The sequence below is a fragment of the Halichoerus grypus genome, chromosome 7 (genome assembly GCF_964656455.1).
Source record: "Halichoerus grypus chromosome 7, mHalGry1.hap1.1, whole genome shotgun sequence".
NCBI lineage: Eukaryota > Metazoa > Chordata > Mammalia > Carnivora > Phocidae > Halichoerus > Halichoerus grypus.
Window position 1 is genome coordinate 9302373 of NC_135718.1, and position 16256 is coordinate 9318628.

A 16256-nucleotide genomic window follows, 5' to 3' on the forward strand; every position below is an offset into this window, starting at 1 on the left:
TGGCCTAAGTCCGCGGGGCAGGGGCCTTTCAGCATGCCCAGAGGTTAATCTTCACCACAGGGAAAGGAACAGAGACATCCCAATCGGCTCAAGGCTAAGGACGCTCCAATGGAAAGAAGCACCCCAAGACCTGGATGGAGGTGACGTGCTGGACAAGCCTAATCCACACCGGGCACACCCAGTATGGAGCTCTAAAGCTACGGCTACATGCCAAGACCTGTGCCTTAATGGGCACCTTATTGGCTTCTGTGGCGTCCTGACTAGGTTCTGCCCAAATCCCTGGACATGGTGCACCTCGGCATGCAAGGTGCAGGACCGGCACATGGCCCTCCTCTTCTCAGGGCTCTACCCCATGGCTTGGGAGCTCCAGGACAAGCATGGGCCCAGGTGCACTTGAGAGGTCTCCAAGGCTTACTCTGAGCACCGGGGGCAGGATCTTTCCTGAACATAAGCCCTGGATCCCAATGCAGGTGGGGGGCCACCCTCTAAGATCAGACCCAGGATCTGATCTTCAGAGGCTTCTCTCTCTATCTCCCAGCAGTACACACACACACACACACACACACACACACACACACACAAACACACGGATAAGGATAAGGAAAGACACACCCTGAGATGGTTCCCAACCCTTCCAAACCCAAACTTTATCTAGAACTGAGAATGAACCTAGGAGAGAGGACTGAAATATTCACCTAATTCAGTTGTTGAAGCTGCAGAGCTGGTGAGCCAGGCGGTGTCTGGATATGGCAACAAAGGTCAAAAAACAGAGTTAGACATCATGGAAAACATTTTCTGAAACCTGTCTTTGGCAGGCATCGTGTGAGTTGTCCATCTGCATCCTGCCACCTTCTAGCTGGCTGTGCTGTACAAAGCCCCCTGGTCCCCTAGCATTTCTAAGACAAAGGCCTTGTGGAGGTCAGCCGGGTCCCTCTACATCTCTAAGCCTGGCAAGTTCTTTTGTCCCTTAGAAAACCTTTGCCACCTGTCTATCTTGACTCATGTAGATCTGAGGGGTTTGCCATATATGAAGCCTCGGATAAAGAGTCAGGGGCATTGAGGGTCAACGTGGAGCCAACTGGTATCCCACTACCTAGAGCACCTCCATCAGCTATTGCACTCCCATCCCCAGGAAATGCTGTCCAGGCCTCCGTGGATGCGGATATGACTCCACGGAATCGGAGGCCTTTGCAAGCACTGAGTAAGGGACAGGAACAAGCCTGCCCTGGCGGCTCTTCAATAGGAAGGAAGTCGGTGGTCATCAGCATTCATTCTACGACTGAACTTGTCAGCCCGATTGTATTACAGCCGAGAATCATGGCACAAGCGGCCAGTTCTCTGAAACTTCAGGCAGCCATCTCTTGGCACAGTGTCCACATACTGGATGAAACCTCATGGACTGATGACAAGATGAGACCCTTGTGAATCCCATGTCTAGTTAAGAACCACCTGCCAGGATCTCAGTGACAGTGGGGAAAATTAAGGTGCTCCCAGGTTCGACAGAGAGCAGTGGTTTGACCAACGTAGGGGGAAGAGGGATGGGTGGGCAGAGAGACAAGCCTGAGTACGGTGGCAGGGGACTCACCTGGCTGGGTCGTGGACTGAGACGGAGCAGCTGTGAGAAAGAAACACGAGTCAGACACACAGCACACAGGTGCCCCAACTGGACCAAAGGTTCAAGAAACTCAGCCTATACCTCCTGAGATCATGCTTCCACATGCCCTTGAGTGGACAGAGCCAGGGCCCACTCTGAAACTCTCAGTCCTCTGGGACTCCCACTCTTTGTCCTGCTGCCATTGTCTGCCTTGCTGGGCCTGAGGGCTGACATTCCAGGAGGTGGAATGTCCCTGCCAGGCCCAGGACAGGCCACCAAAGCCCTTGTGTTCCCTCTGCATAGCAACAGCAAGAATGAATCTGGGCAGTTAATCTAGAAAGACCGCAATTCCACCAGCCCAGGTGCAACGATCCCAGGCTTTCCAAAGTTTCTCAGCCTTTCTGCAGTGGGCAAGGCTCAGGATCCACATTTACATCTGGCTCTTTAGCTTTCACTGTACCACCAACCTGCCATTCCCTACACAGTATCCCTCTTCCCAGCTGTTCTTCACTGCCCTCCCAAATTCACAATGTAGGCTGCAATCCTGTTCCCTGAGTCGGCTGCAAGGAGGACCCAGAAGAATGCAACCATGAAGGAGCGAAGGTGGTTCATTTTCCAACCACATTGCCAATAAGTGTGCTTTGAGAAGGAAGAGCTGGGAAGAGGGGTGTGGACTCAGCAGATGATCCTGCTGAGCAAAAGGGGGTTCCTTGTGACTACCCACTGAATGGCGGACGGTCCGCTCCCCATCCCTGTGCTATTGATGCTCCAAAGCAATATCGGTCCAGGAGGGAGGGGACCTGCCAGTGCTCTTCACTCACTGTAGCCCTTTGGGAGCCAGCTGCGCCCAGAGAAGTTTGGGAGGCACAGCATATCCGGGAGAAGCTCAGGTGGGGACTTTGGAGCAGGAATGAGAGCATTTGCTCTCAGTAACAACCACCATGAAAGGGGGACCCGGGTATTTTTGAGGTTCACCTGAGCAGATGACACCCGCATCCTCTGAGTGGCCACAGTTGTGTGAGTTCCAGCCTCTGTGAGGGCAGCTCCATAGGTAGGACTCATGCCCAGAGCAGCGCACGTCGTCCAGCACAATTGGCCCTGAGCCTTGACCAAAACGGGCACTTCCAGGGGCCGAAGTGGCCCAGCCACAGCCCAGCTGCCTGCAGACCACGTTGGCGTCATTGGTGTCCCAGTCGTCGTCACACACGGTGCCCCAGGAGCCTCGGTACAGGACCTCCACGCGGCCCTGACACCGGTCCCCTCCGCTCACCAGCCTCAGGGCCAAACCTGACTCAGTCCCTGAGGGATAAAGAACAGAAATCGTCCTCCATCTCTATCTTAAGCTCATAAGCTTAAAACGTTGGGAAGACCCAGGGGCTTCTTCCTGGCCTAAGTCCGCGGGGCAGGGGCCTTTCAGCATGCCCAGAGGTTAATCTTCACCACAGGGAAAGGAACAGAGACATCCCAATCGGCTCAAGGCTAAGGACGCTCCAATGGAAAGAAGCACCCCAAGACCTGGATGGAGGTGACGTGCTGGACAAGCCTAATCCACACCGGGCACACCCAGTATGGAGCTCTAAAGCTACGGCTACATGCCAAGACCTGTGCCTTAATGGGCACCTTATTGGCTTCTGTGGCGTCCTGACTAGGTTCTGCCCAAATCCCTGGACATGGTGCACCTCGGCATGCAAGGTGCAGGACCGGCACATGGCCCTCCTCTTCTCAGGGCTCTACCCCATGGCTTGGGAGCTCCAGGACAAGCATGGGCCCAGGTGCACTTGAGAGGTCTCCAAGGCTTACTCTGAGCACCGGGGGCAGGATCTTTCCTGAACATAAGCCCTGGATCCCAATGCAGGTGGGGGGCCACCCTCTAAGATCAGACCCAGGATCTGATCTTCAGAGGCTTCTCTCTCTATCTCCCAGCAGTACACACACACACACACACACACACACACACACACACACACACACGGATAAGGATAAGGAAAGACACACCCTGAGATGGTTCCCAACCCTTCCAAACCCAAACTTTATCTAGAACTGAGAATGAACCTAGGAGAGAGGACTGAAATATTCACCTAATTCAGTTGTTGAAGCTGCAGAGCTGGTGAGCCAGGCGGTGTCTGGATATGGCAACAAAGGTCAAAAAACAGAGTTAGACATCATGGAAAACATTTTCTGAAACCTGTCTTTGGCAGGCATCGTGTGAGTTGTCCATCTGCATCCTGCCACCTTCTAGCTGGCTGTGCTGTACAAAGCCCCCTGGTCCCCTAGCATTTCTAAGACAAAGGCCTTGTGGAGGTCAGCCGGGTCCCTCTACATCTCTAAGCCTGGCAAGTTCTTTTGTCCCTTAGAAAACCTTTGCCACCTGTCTATCTTGACTCATGTAGATCTGAGGGGTTTGCCATATATGAAGCCTCGGATAAAGAGTCAGGGGCATTGAGGGTCAACGTGGAGCCAACTGGTATCCCACTACCTAGAGCACCTCCATCAGCTATTGCACTCCCATCCCCAGGAAATGCTGTCCAGGCCTCCGTGGATGCGGATATGACTCCACGGAATCGGAGGCCTTTGCAAGCACTGAGTAAGGGACAGGAACAAGCCTGCCCTGGCGGCTCTTCAATAGGAAGGAAGTCGGTGGTCATCAGCATTCATTCTACCACTGAACTTGTCAGCCCGATTGTATTACAGCCGAGAATCATGGCACAAGCGGCCAGTTCTCTGAAACTTCAGGCAGCCATCTCTTGGCACAGTGTCCACATACTGGATGAAACCTCATGGACTGATGACAAGATGAGACCCTTGTGAATCCCATGTCTAGTTAAGAACCACCTGCCAGGATCTCAGTGACAGTGGGGAAAATTAAGGTGCTCCCAGGTTCGACAGAGAGCAGTGGTTTGACCAACGTAGGGGGAAGAGGGATGGGTGGGCAGAGAGACAAGCCTGAGTACGGTGGCAGGGGACTCACCTGGCTGGGTCGTGGACTGAGACGGAGCAGCTGTGAGAAAGAAACACGAGTCAGACACACAGCACACAGGTGCCCCAACTGGACCAAAGGTTCAAGAAACTCAGCCTATACCTCCTGAGATCATGCTTCCACATGCCCTTGAGTGGACAGAGCCAGGGCCCACTCTGAAACTCTCAGTCCTCTGGGACTCCCACTCTTTGTCCTGCTGCCATTGTCTGCCTTGCTGGGCCTGAGGGCTGACATTCCAGGAGGTGGAATGTCCCTGCCAGGCCCAGGACAGGCCACCAAAGCCCTTGTGTTCCCTCTGCATAGCAACAGCAAGAATGAATCTGGGCAGTTAATCTAGAAAGACCGCAATTCCACCAGCCCAGGTGCAACGATCCCAGGCTTTCCAAAGTTTCTCAGCCTTTCTGCAGTGGGCAAGGCTCAGGATCCACATTTACATCTGGCTCTTTAGCTTTCACTGTACCACCAACCTGCCATTCCCTACACAGTATCCCTCTTCCCAGCTGTTCTTCACTGCCCTCCCAAATTCACAATGTAGGCTGCAATCCTGTTCCCTGAGTCGGCTGCAAGGAGGACCCAGAAGAATGCAACCATGAAGGAGCGAAGGTGGTTCATTTTCCAACCACATTGCCAATAAGTGTGCTTTGAGAAGGAAGAGCTGGGAAGAGGGGTGTGGACTCAGCAGATGATCCTGCTGAGCAAAAGGGGGTTCCTTGTGACTACCCACTGAATGGCGGATGGTCCGCTCCCCATCCCTGTGCTATTGATGCTCCAAAGCAATATCGGTCCAGGAGGGAGGGGACCTGCCAGTGCTCTTCACTCACTGTAGCCCTTTGGGAGCCAGCTGCGCCCAGAGAAGTTTGGGAGGCACAGCATATCCGGGAGAAGCTCAGGTGGGGACTTTGGAGCAGGAATGAGAGCATTTGCTCTCAGTAACAACCACCATGAAAGGGGGACCCGGGTATTTTTGAGGTTCACCTGAGCAGATGACACCCGCATCCTCTGAGTGGCCACAGTTGTGCGAGTTCCAGCCTCTGTGAGGGCAGCTCCATAGGTAGGACTCATGCCCGGAGCAGCGCACGTCGTCCAGCACAATTGGCCCTGAGCCTTGACCAAAACGGGCACTTCCAGGGGCCGAAGTGGCCCAGCCACAGCCCAGCTGCCTGCAGACCACGTTGGCGTCATTGGTGTCCCAGTCGTCATCACACACGGTGCCCCAGGAGCCTCGGTACAGGACCTCCACGCGGCCCTGACACCGGTCCCCTCCGCTCACCAGCCTCAGGGCCAAACCTGACTCAGTCCCTGAGGGATAAAGAACAGAAATCGTCCTCCATCTCTATCTTAAGCTCATAAGCTTAAAACGTTGGGAAGACCCAGGGGCTTCTTCCTGGCCTAAGTCCGCGGGGCAGGGGCCTTTCAGCATGCCCAGAGGTTAATCTTCACCACAGGGAAAGGAACAGAGACATCCCAATCGGCTCAAGGCTAAGGACGCTCCAATGGAAAGAAGCACCCCAAGACCTGGATGGAGGTGACGTGCTGGACAAGCCTAATCCACACCGGGCACACCCAGTATGGAGCTCTAAAGCTACGGCTACATGCCAAGACCTGTGCCTTAATGGGCACCTTATTGGCTTCTGTGGCGTCCTGACTAGGTTCTGCCCAAATCCCTGGACATGGTGCACCTCGGCATGCAAGGTGCAGGACCGGCACATGGCCCTGCTCTTCTCAGGGCTCTACCCCATGGCTTGGGAGCTCCAGGACAAGCATGGGCCCAGGTGCACTTGAGAGGTCTCCAAGGCTTACTCTGAGCACCGGGGGCAGGATCTTTCCTGAACATAAGCCCTGGATCCCAATGCAGGTGGGGGGCCACCCTCTAAGATCAGACCCAGGATCTGATCTTCAGAGGCTTCTCTCTCTATCTCCCAGCAGTACACACACACACACACACACACACACACACACACACGGATAAGGATAAGGAAAGACACACCCTGAGATGGTTCCCAACCCTTCCAAACCCAAACTTTATCTAGAACTGAGAATGAACCTAGGAGAGAGGACTGAAATATTCACCTAATTCAGTTGTTGAAGCTGCAGAGCTGGTGAGCCAGGCGGTGTCTGGATATGGCAACAAAGGTCAAAAAACAGAGTTAGACATCATGGAAAACATTTTCTGAAACCTGTCTTTGGCAGGCATCGTGTGAGTTGTCCATCTGCATCCTGCCACCTTCTAGCTGGCTGTGCTGTACAAAGCCCCCTGGTCCCCTAGCATTTCTAAGACAAAGGCCTTGTGGAGGTCAGCCGGGTCCCTCTACATCTCTAAGCCTGGCAAGTTCTTTTGTCCCTTAGAAAACCTTTGCCACCTGTCTATCTTGACTCATGTAGATCTGAGGGGTTTGCCATATATGAAGCCTCGGATAAAGAGTCAGGGGCATTGAGGGTCAACGTGGAGCCAACTGGTATCCCACTACCTAGAGCACCTCCATCAGCTATTGCACTCCCATCCCCAGGAAATGCTGTCCAGGCCTCCGTGGATGCGGATATGACTCCACGGAATCGGAGGCCTTTGCAAGCACTGAGTAAGGGACAGGAACAAGCCTGCCCTGGCGGCTCTTCAATAGGAAGGAAGTCGGTGGTCATCAGCATTCATTCTACGACTGAACTTGTCAACCCGATTGTATTACAGCCGAGAATCATGGCACAAGCGGCCAGTTCTCTGAAACTTCAGGCAGCCATCTCTTGGCACAGTGTCCACATACTGGATGAAACCTCATGGACTGATGACAAGATGAGACCCTTGTGAATCCCATGTCTAGTTAAGAACCACCTGCCAGGATCTCAGTGACAGTGGGGAAAATTAAGGTGCTCCCAGGTTCGACAGAGAGCAGTGGTTTGACCAACGTAGGGGGAAGAGGGATGGGTGGGCAGAGAGACAAGCCTGAGTACGGTGGCAGGGGACTCACCTGGCTGGGTCGTGGACTGAGACGGAGCAGCTGTGAGAAAGAAACACGAGTCAGACACACAGCACACAGGTGCCCCAACTGGACCAAAGGTTCAAGAAACTCAGCCTATACCTCCTGAGATCATGCTTCCACATGCCCTTGAGTGGACAGAGCCAGGGCCCACTCTGAAACTCTCAGTCCTCTGGGACTCCCACTCTTTGTCCTGCTGCCATTGTCTGCCTTGCTGGGCCTGAGGGCTGACATTCCAGGAGGTGGAATGTCCCTGCCAGGCCCAGGACAGGCCACCAAAGCCCTTGTGTTCCCTCTGCATAGCAACAGCAAGAATGAATCTGGGCAGTTAATCTAGAAAGACCGCAATTCCACCAGCCCAGGTGCAACGATCCCAGGCTTTCCAAAGTTTCTCAGCCTTTCTGCAGTGGGCAAGGCTCAGGATCCACATTTACATCTGGCTCTTTAGCTTTCACTGTACCACCAACCTGCCATTCCCTACACAGTATCCCTCTTCCCAGCTGTTCTTCACTGCCCTCCCAAATTCACAATGTAGGCTGCAATCCTGTTCCCTGAGGAACCATGAAGGAGCGAAGGTGGTTCATTTTCCAACCACATTGCCAATAAGTGTGCTTTGAGAAGGAAGAGCTGGGAAGAGGGGTGTGGACTCAGCAGATGATCCTGCTGAGCAAAAGGGGGTTCCTTGTGACTACCCACTGAATGGCGGACGGTCCGCTCCCCATCCCTGTGCTATTGATGCTCCAAAGCAATATCGGTCCAGGAGGGAGGGGACCTGCCAGTGCTCTTCACTCACTGTAGCCCTTTGGGAGCCAGCTGCGCCCAGAGAAGTTTGGGAGGCACAGCATATCCGGGAGAAGCTCAGGTGGGGACTTTGGAGCAGGAATGAGAGCATTTGCTCTCAGTAACAACCACCATGAAAGGGGGACCCGGGTATTTTTGAGGTTCACCTGAGCAGATGACACCCGCATCCTCTGAGTGGCCACAGTTGTGCGAGTTCCAGCCTCTGTGAGGGCAGCTCCACAGGTAGGACTCATGCCCGGAGCAGCGCACGTCGTCCAGCACAATTGGCCCTGAGCCTTGACCAAAACGGGCACTTCCAGGGGCCGAAGTGGCCCAGCCACAGCCCAGCTGCCTGCAGACCACGTTGGCGTCATTGGTGTCCCAGTCGTCGTCACACACGGTGCCCCAGGAGCCTCGGTACAGGACCTCCACGCGGCCCTGACACCGGTCCCCTCCGCTCACCAGCCTCAGGGCCAAACCTGACTCAGTCCCTGAGGGATAAAGAACAGAAATCGTCCTCCATCTCTATCTTAAGCTCATAAGCTTAAAACGTTGGGAAGACCCAGGGGCTTCTTCCTGGCCTAAGTCCGCGGGGCAGGGGCCTTTCAGCATGCCCAGAGGTTAATCTTCACCACAGGGAAAGGAACAGAGACATCCCAATCGGCTCAAGGCTAAGGACGCTCCAATGGAAAGAAGCACCCCAAGACCTGGATGGAGGTGACGTGCTGGACAAGCCTAATCCACACCGGGCACACCCAGTATGGAGCTCTAAAGCTACGGCTACATGCCAAGACCTGTGCCTTAATGGGCACCTTATTGGCTTCTGTGGCGTCCTGACTAGGTTCTGCCCAAATCCCTGGACATGGTGCACCTCGGCATGCAAGGTGCAGGACCGGCACATGGCCCTCCTCTTCTCAGGGCTCTACCCCATGGCTTGGGAGCTCCAGGACAAGCATGGGCCCAGGTGCACTTGAGAGGTCTCCAAGGCTTACTCTGAGCACCGGGGGCAGGATCTTTCCTGAACATAAGCCCTGGATCCCAATGCAGGTGGGGGGCACCCTCTAAGATCAGACCCAGGATCTGATCTTCAGAGGCTTCTCTCTCTATCTCCCAGCAGTACACACACACACACACACACACACACACACACACACACACGGATAAGGATAAGGAAACACACACCCTGAGATGGTTCCCAACCCTTCCAAACCCAAACTTTATCTAGAACTGAGAATGAACCTAGGAGAGAGGACTGAAATATTCACCTAATTCAGTTGCTGAAGCTGCAGAGCTGGTGAGCCAGGCGGTGTCTGGATATGGCAACAAAGGTCAAAAAACAGAGTTAGACATCATGGAAAACATTTTCTGAAACCTGTCTTTGGCAGGCATCGTGTGAGTTGTCCATCTGCATCCTGCCACCTTCTAGCTGGCTGTGCTGTACAAAGCCCCCTGGTCCCCTAGCATTTCTAAGACAAAGGCCTTGTGGAGGTCAGCCGGGTCCCTCTACATCTCTAAGCCTGGCAAGTTCTTTTGTCCCTTAGAAAACCTTTGCCACCTGTCTATCTTGACTCATGGAGATCTGAGGGGTGTGCCTTATATGAAGCCTCGGATAAAGAGTCAGGGGCATTGAGGGTCAACGTGGAGCCAACTGGTATCCCAGTACCTAGAGCACCTCCATCAGCTATTGCACTCCCATCCCCAGGAAATGCTGTCCAGGCCTCCGTGGATGCGGATATGACTCCACGGAATCGGAGGCCTTTGCAAGCACTGAGTTAGGGACAGGAACAAGCCTGTCCTGGCAGCTCTTCAATAGGAAGGAAGTCGGTGGTCATCAGCATTCATTCTACCACTGAACTTGTCAGCCCGATTGTATTACAGCCGAGAATCATGGCACAAGCGGCCAGTTCTCTGAAACTTCAGGCAGCCATCTCTTGGCACAGTGTCCACATACTGGATGAAACCTCATGGATTGATGACAAGATGAGACCCTTGTGAATCCCATGTCTAGTTAAGAACCACCTGCCAGGATCTCAGTGACAGTGGGGAAAATTAAGGTGCTCCCAGGTTCGACAGAGAGCACGGGTTTGACCAGCCTAGGGGGAAGAGGGATGGGTGGGCAGAGGGAAAAGCCTGAGTACGGTGGCAGGGGATTCACCTGGCTGGGTCGTGGACTGAGACGGAGCAGCTGTGAGAAAGAAACACGAGTCAGACACACAGCACACAGGTGCCCCAACTGGACCAAAGGTTCAAGAAAGTCAGCCTATACCTCCTGAGATCATGCTTCCACATGCCCTTGAGTGGACAGAGCCAGGGCCCACTCTGAAACCCTCAGTCCTCTGGGAGTCCCACTCTTTGTCCTGCTGCCATTGTCTGCCTTGCTGGGCCTGAGGGCTGACATTCCAGGAGGTGGAATGTCCCTGCCAGGCCCAGGACAGGCCACCAAAGCCATTGTGTTCCCTCTCCATAGCAACAGCAAGAATGAATCTGGGCAGTTAATCTAGAAAGACCCCAATTCCACCAGCCCAGGTGCAACGATCCCAGGCTTTCCAAAGTTTCTCAGCCTTTCTGCAGTGGGCAAGGCTCAGGATCCACATTTACATCTGGCTCTTTAGCTTTCACTGTACCACCAACCTGCCATTCCCTACACAGCATCCCTCTTCCCAGCTGTTCTACATTGCCCTCCCAAATTCACAATGTAGGCTGCAATCCTGTTCCCTGAGTCGGCTGCAGGGAGGACCCAGAAGAATGCAACCATGAAGGAGCGAAGGTGGTTCATTTTCCAACCACATTGCCAATAAGTGTGCTTTGAGAAGGAAGAGCTGGGAAGAGGGGTGTGGACTCAGCAGATGATCCTGCTGAGCAAAAGGGGGTTCCTTGTGACTACCCACTCAATGGCGGACGGTCCGTTCCCCATCCCTGTGCTATTGATGCTCCAAAGCACTATCAGTCCAGGAGGGAGGGGACGTGCCAGTGCTCTTCACTCACTGTAGCCCTTGGGGAGCCAGCTGCGCCCAGAGAAGTTTGGGAGGCACAGCATATCCGGGAGAGGCTCAGGTGGGGACTTTGGAGCAGGAATGAGAGCATTTGCTCTCAGTAACAACCACCATGAAAGGGGGACCCGGGTATTTTTGAGGTTCACCTGAGCAGATGACACCCGCATCCTCTGAGTGGCCACAGTTGTGTGAGTTCCAGCCATTGTGAGGGCAGCTCCACAGGTAGGACTCATGCCCGGAGCAGCGCACGTTGTCCAGCACAATTGGCCCTGAACCCTGACCAAAACGGGCACTTCCAGGGGCCGAAGTGGCCCAGCCACAGCCCAGCTGCCTGCAGACCACGTTGGCGTCATTGGTGTCCCAGTCGTCGTCACACACGGTGCCCCAGGAGCCTCGGTACAGGACCTCCACGCGGCCCTGACACCGGTCCCCTCCGCTCACCAGCCTCAGGGCCAAACCTGACTCAGTCCCTGAGGGATAAAGAACAGAAATCGTCCTCCATCTCTATCTTAAGCTCATAAGCTTAAAACGTTGGGAAGACCCAGGGGCTTCTTCCTGGCCTAAGTCCGCGGGGCAGGGGCCTTTCAGCATGCCCAGAGGTTAATCTTCACCACAGGTGAAGGAACAGAGACATCCCAATCGGCTCAAGGCTAAGGACGCTCCAATGGAAAGAAGCACCCCAAGACCTGGATGGAGGTGACGTGCTGGACAAGCCTAATCCACACCGGGCACACCCAGTATGGAGCTCTAAAGCTACGGCTACGTGCCAAGACCTGTGCCTTAATGGGCACCTTATTGGCTTCTGTGGCGTCCTGACTAGGTTCTGCCCAAATGCCTGGACATGGTGCACCTCGGCATGCAAGGTGCAGGACCGGCACATGGCCCTCCTCTTCTCAGGGCTCTACCCCATGGCTTGGGAGGCCCAGGACAAGCATGGGCCCAGCTGCACTTGAGAGGTCTCCAAGGCTTACTCTGAGCACCGGGGGCAGGATCTTTCCTGAACATAAGCCCTGGATCCCAATGGAGTTGGGGGGCCACCCTCTAAGATCAGACCCAGGATCTGATCTTCAGAGGCTTCTCTCTCTATCTCCCAGCAGTACACACACACACACACACACACACACACACACACACACACACGGATAAGGATAACGAAAGACACACCCTGAGATGGTTCCTGACCCTTCCAAACCCAAACTTTATCTAGAACCGAGAATGATCCTAGGAGAGAGGACTGAAATATTCACCTAATTCAGTTGCTGAAGCTGCAGAGCTGGTGAGCCAGGCGGTGTCTGGATATGGCAACAAAGGTCAAAAAACAGAGTTAGACATCATGGAAAACATTTTCTGAAACCTGTCTTTGGCAGGCATCGTGTGAGTTGTCCATCTGCATCCTGCCACCTTCTAGCTGGCTGTGCTGTACAAAGCCCCCTGGTCCCCTAGCATTTCTAAGACAAAGGCCTTGTGGAGGTCAGCCGGGTCCCTCTACATCTCTAAGCCTGGCAAGTTCTCTTGTCCCTTAGAAAACCTTTGCCACCTGTCTATCTTGACTCATGGAGATCTGAGGGGTGTGCCTTATATGAAGCCTCGGATAAAGAGTCAGGGGCATTGAGGGTCAACGTGGAGCCAACTGGTATCCCAGTACCTAGAGCACCTCCATCAGCTATTGCACTCCCATCCCCAGGAAATGCTGTCCAGGCCTCCGTGGATGCGGATATGACTCCACGGAATCGGAGGCCTTGGCAAGCACTGAGTTAGGGACAGGAACAAGCCTGTCCTGGCAGCTCTTCAATAGGAAGGAAGTCGGTGGTCATCAGCATTCATTCTACCACTGAACTTGTCAGCCCGATTGTATTACAGCCGAGAATCATGGCACAAGCGGCCAGTTCTCTGAAACTTCAGGCAGCCATCTCTTGGCACAGTGTCCACATACTGGATGAAACCTCATGGATTGATGACAAGATGAGACCCTTGTGAATCCCATGTCTAGTTAAGAACCACCCGCCAGGATCTCAGTGACAGTGGGGAAAATTAAGGTGCTCCCAGGTTCGACAGAGAGCACGGGTTTGACCAGCCTAGGGGGAAGAGGGATGGGTGGGCAGAGAGAAAAGGCTGGGTATGGTGGCAGAGGACTCACCTGGCTGGGTCGTGGACTGAGACGGAGCAGCTGTGAGAAAGAAACACGAGTCAGACACACAGCACACAGGTGCCCCAACTGGACCAAAGGTTCAAGAAAGTCAGCCTATACCTCCTGAGATCATGCTTCCACATGCCCTTGAGTGGACAGAGCCAGGGCCCACTCTGAAACCCTCAGTCCTCTGGGAGTCCCACTCTTTGTCCTGTTGCCATTGTCTGCCTTGCTGGGCCTGAGGGCTGACATTCCAGGAGGTGGAATGTCCCTGCCAGGCCCAGGACAGGCCACCAAAGCCATTGTGTTCCCTCTCCATAGCAACAGCAAGAATGAATCTGGGCAGTTAATCTAGAAAGACCCCAATTCCACCAGCCCAGGTGCAACGATCCCAGGCTTTCCAAAGTTTCTCAGCCTTTCTGCAGTGGGCAAGGCTCAGGATCCACATTTACATCTGGCTCTTTAGCTTTCACTGTACCACCAACCTGCCATTCCCTACACAGCATCCCTCTTCCCAGCTGTTCTTCACTGCCCTCCCAAATTCACAATGTAGGCTGCAATCCTGTTCCCTGAGTCGGCTGCAAGGAGGACCCAGAAGAATGCAACCATGAAGGAGCGAAGGTGGTTCATTTTCCAACCACATTGCCAATAAGTGTGCTTTGAGAAGGAAGAGCTGGGAAGAGGGGTGTGGACTCAGCAGATGATCCTGCTGAGCAAAAGGGGGTTCCTTGTGACTACCCACTGAATGGCGGACGGTCCGTTCCCCATCCCTGTGCTATTGATGCTCCAAAGCACTATCAGTCCAGGAGGGAGGGGACGTGCCAGTGCTCTTCACTCACTGTAGCCCTTGGGGAGCCAGCTGCGCCCAGAGAAGTTTGGGAGGCACAGCATATCCGGGAGAGGCTCAGGTGGGGACTTTGGAGCAGGAATGAGAGCATTTGCTCTCAGTAACAACCACCATGAAAGGGGGACCCGGGTATTTTTGAGGTTCACCTGAGCAGATGACACCCGCATCCTCTGAGTGGCCACAGTTGTGTGAGTTCCAGCCATTGTGAGGGCAGCTCCACAGGTAGGACTCATGCCCGGAGCAGCGCACGTTGTCCAGCACAATTGGCCCTGAACCCTGACCAAAACGGGCACTTCCAGGGGCCGAAGTGGCCCAGCCACAGCCCAGCTGCCTGCAGACCACGTTGGCGTCATTGGTGTCCCAGTCGTCGTCACACACGGTGCCCCAGGAGCCTCGGTACAGGACCTCCACGCGGCCCTGACACCGGTCCCCTCCGCTCACCAGCCTCAGGGCCAAACCTGACTCAGTCCCTGAGGGATAAAGAACAGAAATCGTCCTCCATCTCTATCTTAAGCTCATAAGCTTAAAACGTTGGGAAGACCCAGGGGCTTCTTCCTGGCCTAAGTCCGCGGGGCAGGGGCCTTTCAGCATGCCCAGAGGTTAATCTTCACCACAGGGAAAGGAACAGAGACATCCCAATCGGCTCAAGGCTAAGGACGCTCCAATGGAAAGAAGCACCCCAAGACCTGGATGGAGGTGACGTGCTGGACAAGCGTAATCCACACCGGGCACACCCAGTATGGAGCTCTAAAGCTATGGCTACATGCCAAGACCTGTGCCTTAATGGGCAACTTATTGGCTTCTGTGGCGTCCTGACTAGGTTCTGCCCAAATCCCTGGACATGGTGCACCTCGGCATGCAAGGTGCAGGACCAGCACATGGCCCTGCTCTTCTCAGGGCCCTACCCCATGGCTTTGGAGGCCCAGGACAAGCATGGGCCCAGCTGCACTTGAGAGGTCTCCAAGGCTTACTCTGAGCACCGGGGGCAGGATCTTTCCTGAACATAAGCCCTGGATCCCAATGCAGGTGGGGGGCCACCCTCTAAGATCAGACCCAGGATCTGATCTTCAGAGGCTTCTCTCTCTATCTCCCAGCAGTACACACACACACACACACACACACACACAGGGATAAGGATAAGGAAAGACACACCCTGAGATGGTTCCCAACCCTTCCAAACCCAAACTTTATCTAGAACTGAGAATGAACCTAGGAGAGAGGACTGAAATATTCACCTAATTCAGTTGTTGAAGCTGCAGAGCTGGTGAGCCAGGCGGTGTCTGGATATGGCAACAAAGGTCAAAAAACAGAGTTAGACATCATGGAAAACATTTTCTGAAACCTGTCTTTGGCAGGCATCGTGTGAGTTGTCCATCGGCATCCTGCCACCTTCTAGCTGGCTGTGCTGTACAAAGCCCCCTGGTCCCCTAGCATTTCTAAGACAAAGGCCTTGTGGAGGTCAGCCGGGTCCCTCTACATCTCTAAGCCTGGCAAGTTCTTCTGTCCCTTAGAAAACCTTTGCCACCTGTCTATCTTGACTCATGTAGATCTGAGGGGTTTGCCATATATGAAGCCTTGGATAAAGAGTCAGGGGCATTGAGGGTCAACGTGGAGCCAACTGGTATCCCACTACCTAGAGCACCTCCATCAGCTATTGCACTCCCATCCCCAGGAAATGCTGTCCAGGCCTCCGTGGATGCGGATATGACTCCACGGAATCGGAGGCCTTTGCAAGCACTGAGTAAGGGACAGGAACAAGCCTGCCCTGGCGGCTCTTCAATAGGAAGGAAGTCGGTGGTCATCAGCATGCATTCTACCACTGAACTTGTCAGCCCGATTGTATTACAGCCGAGAATCATGGCACAAGCGGCCAGTTCTCTGAAACTTCAGGCAGCCATCTCTTGGCACAGTTTCCACATACTGGATGAAACCTCATGGATTGATGACAAGATGAGACCCTTGTGAATC

At 54.1% G+C, this 16256-nt stretch overlaps 1 protein-coding gene across 3 annotated transcripts in view; it reads right to left on the reverse strand.

Annotated features, from left to right (window-relative positions):
- Nucleotides 1–16256, reverse strand: part of DMBT1 (deleted in malignant brain tumors 1) — a 76384-nt gene that overhangs the window by 24836 nt on the left and 35292 nt on the right. For all 3 annotated transcript variants that reach the window (XM_078077023.1, XM_078077025.1, XM_078077024.1), the window contains 5 exons: nt 15524–15568; nt 14435–14758; nt 13451–13480; nt 12561–12605; nt 11460–11783 (listed from right to left, as the gene is read on the reverse strand). In XM_078077023.1, the coding sequence (XP_077933149.1) occupies nt 11460–11783; nt 12561–12605; nt 13451–13480; nt 14435–14758; nt 15524–15568 (768 nt within the window). The remainder of the gene's footprint in view (nt 1–11459; nt 11784–12560; nt 12606–13450; nt 13481–14434; nt 14759–15523; nt 15569–16256) is intronic.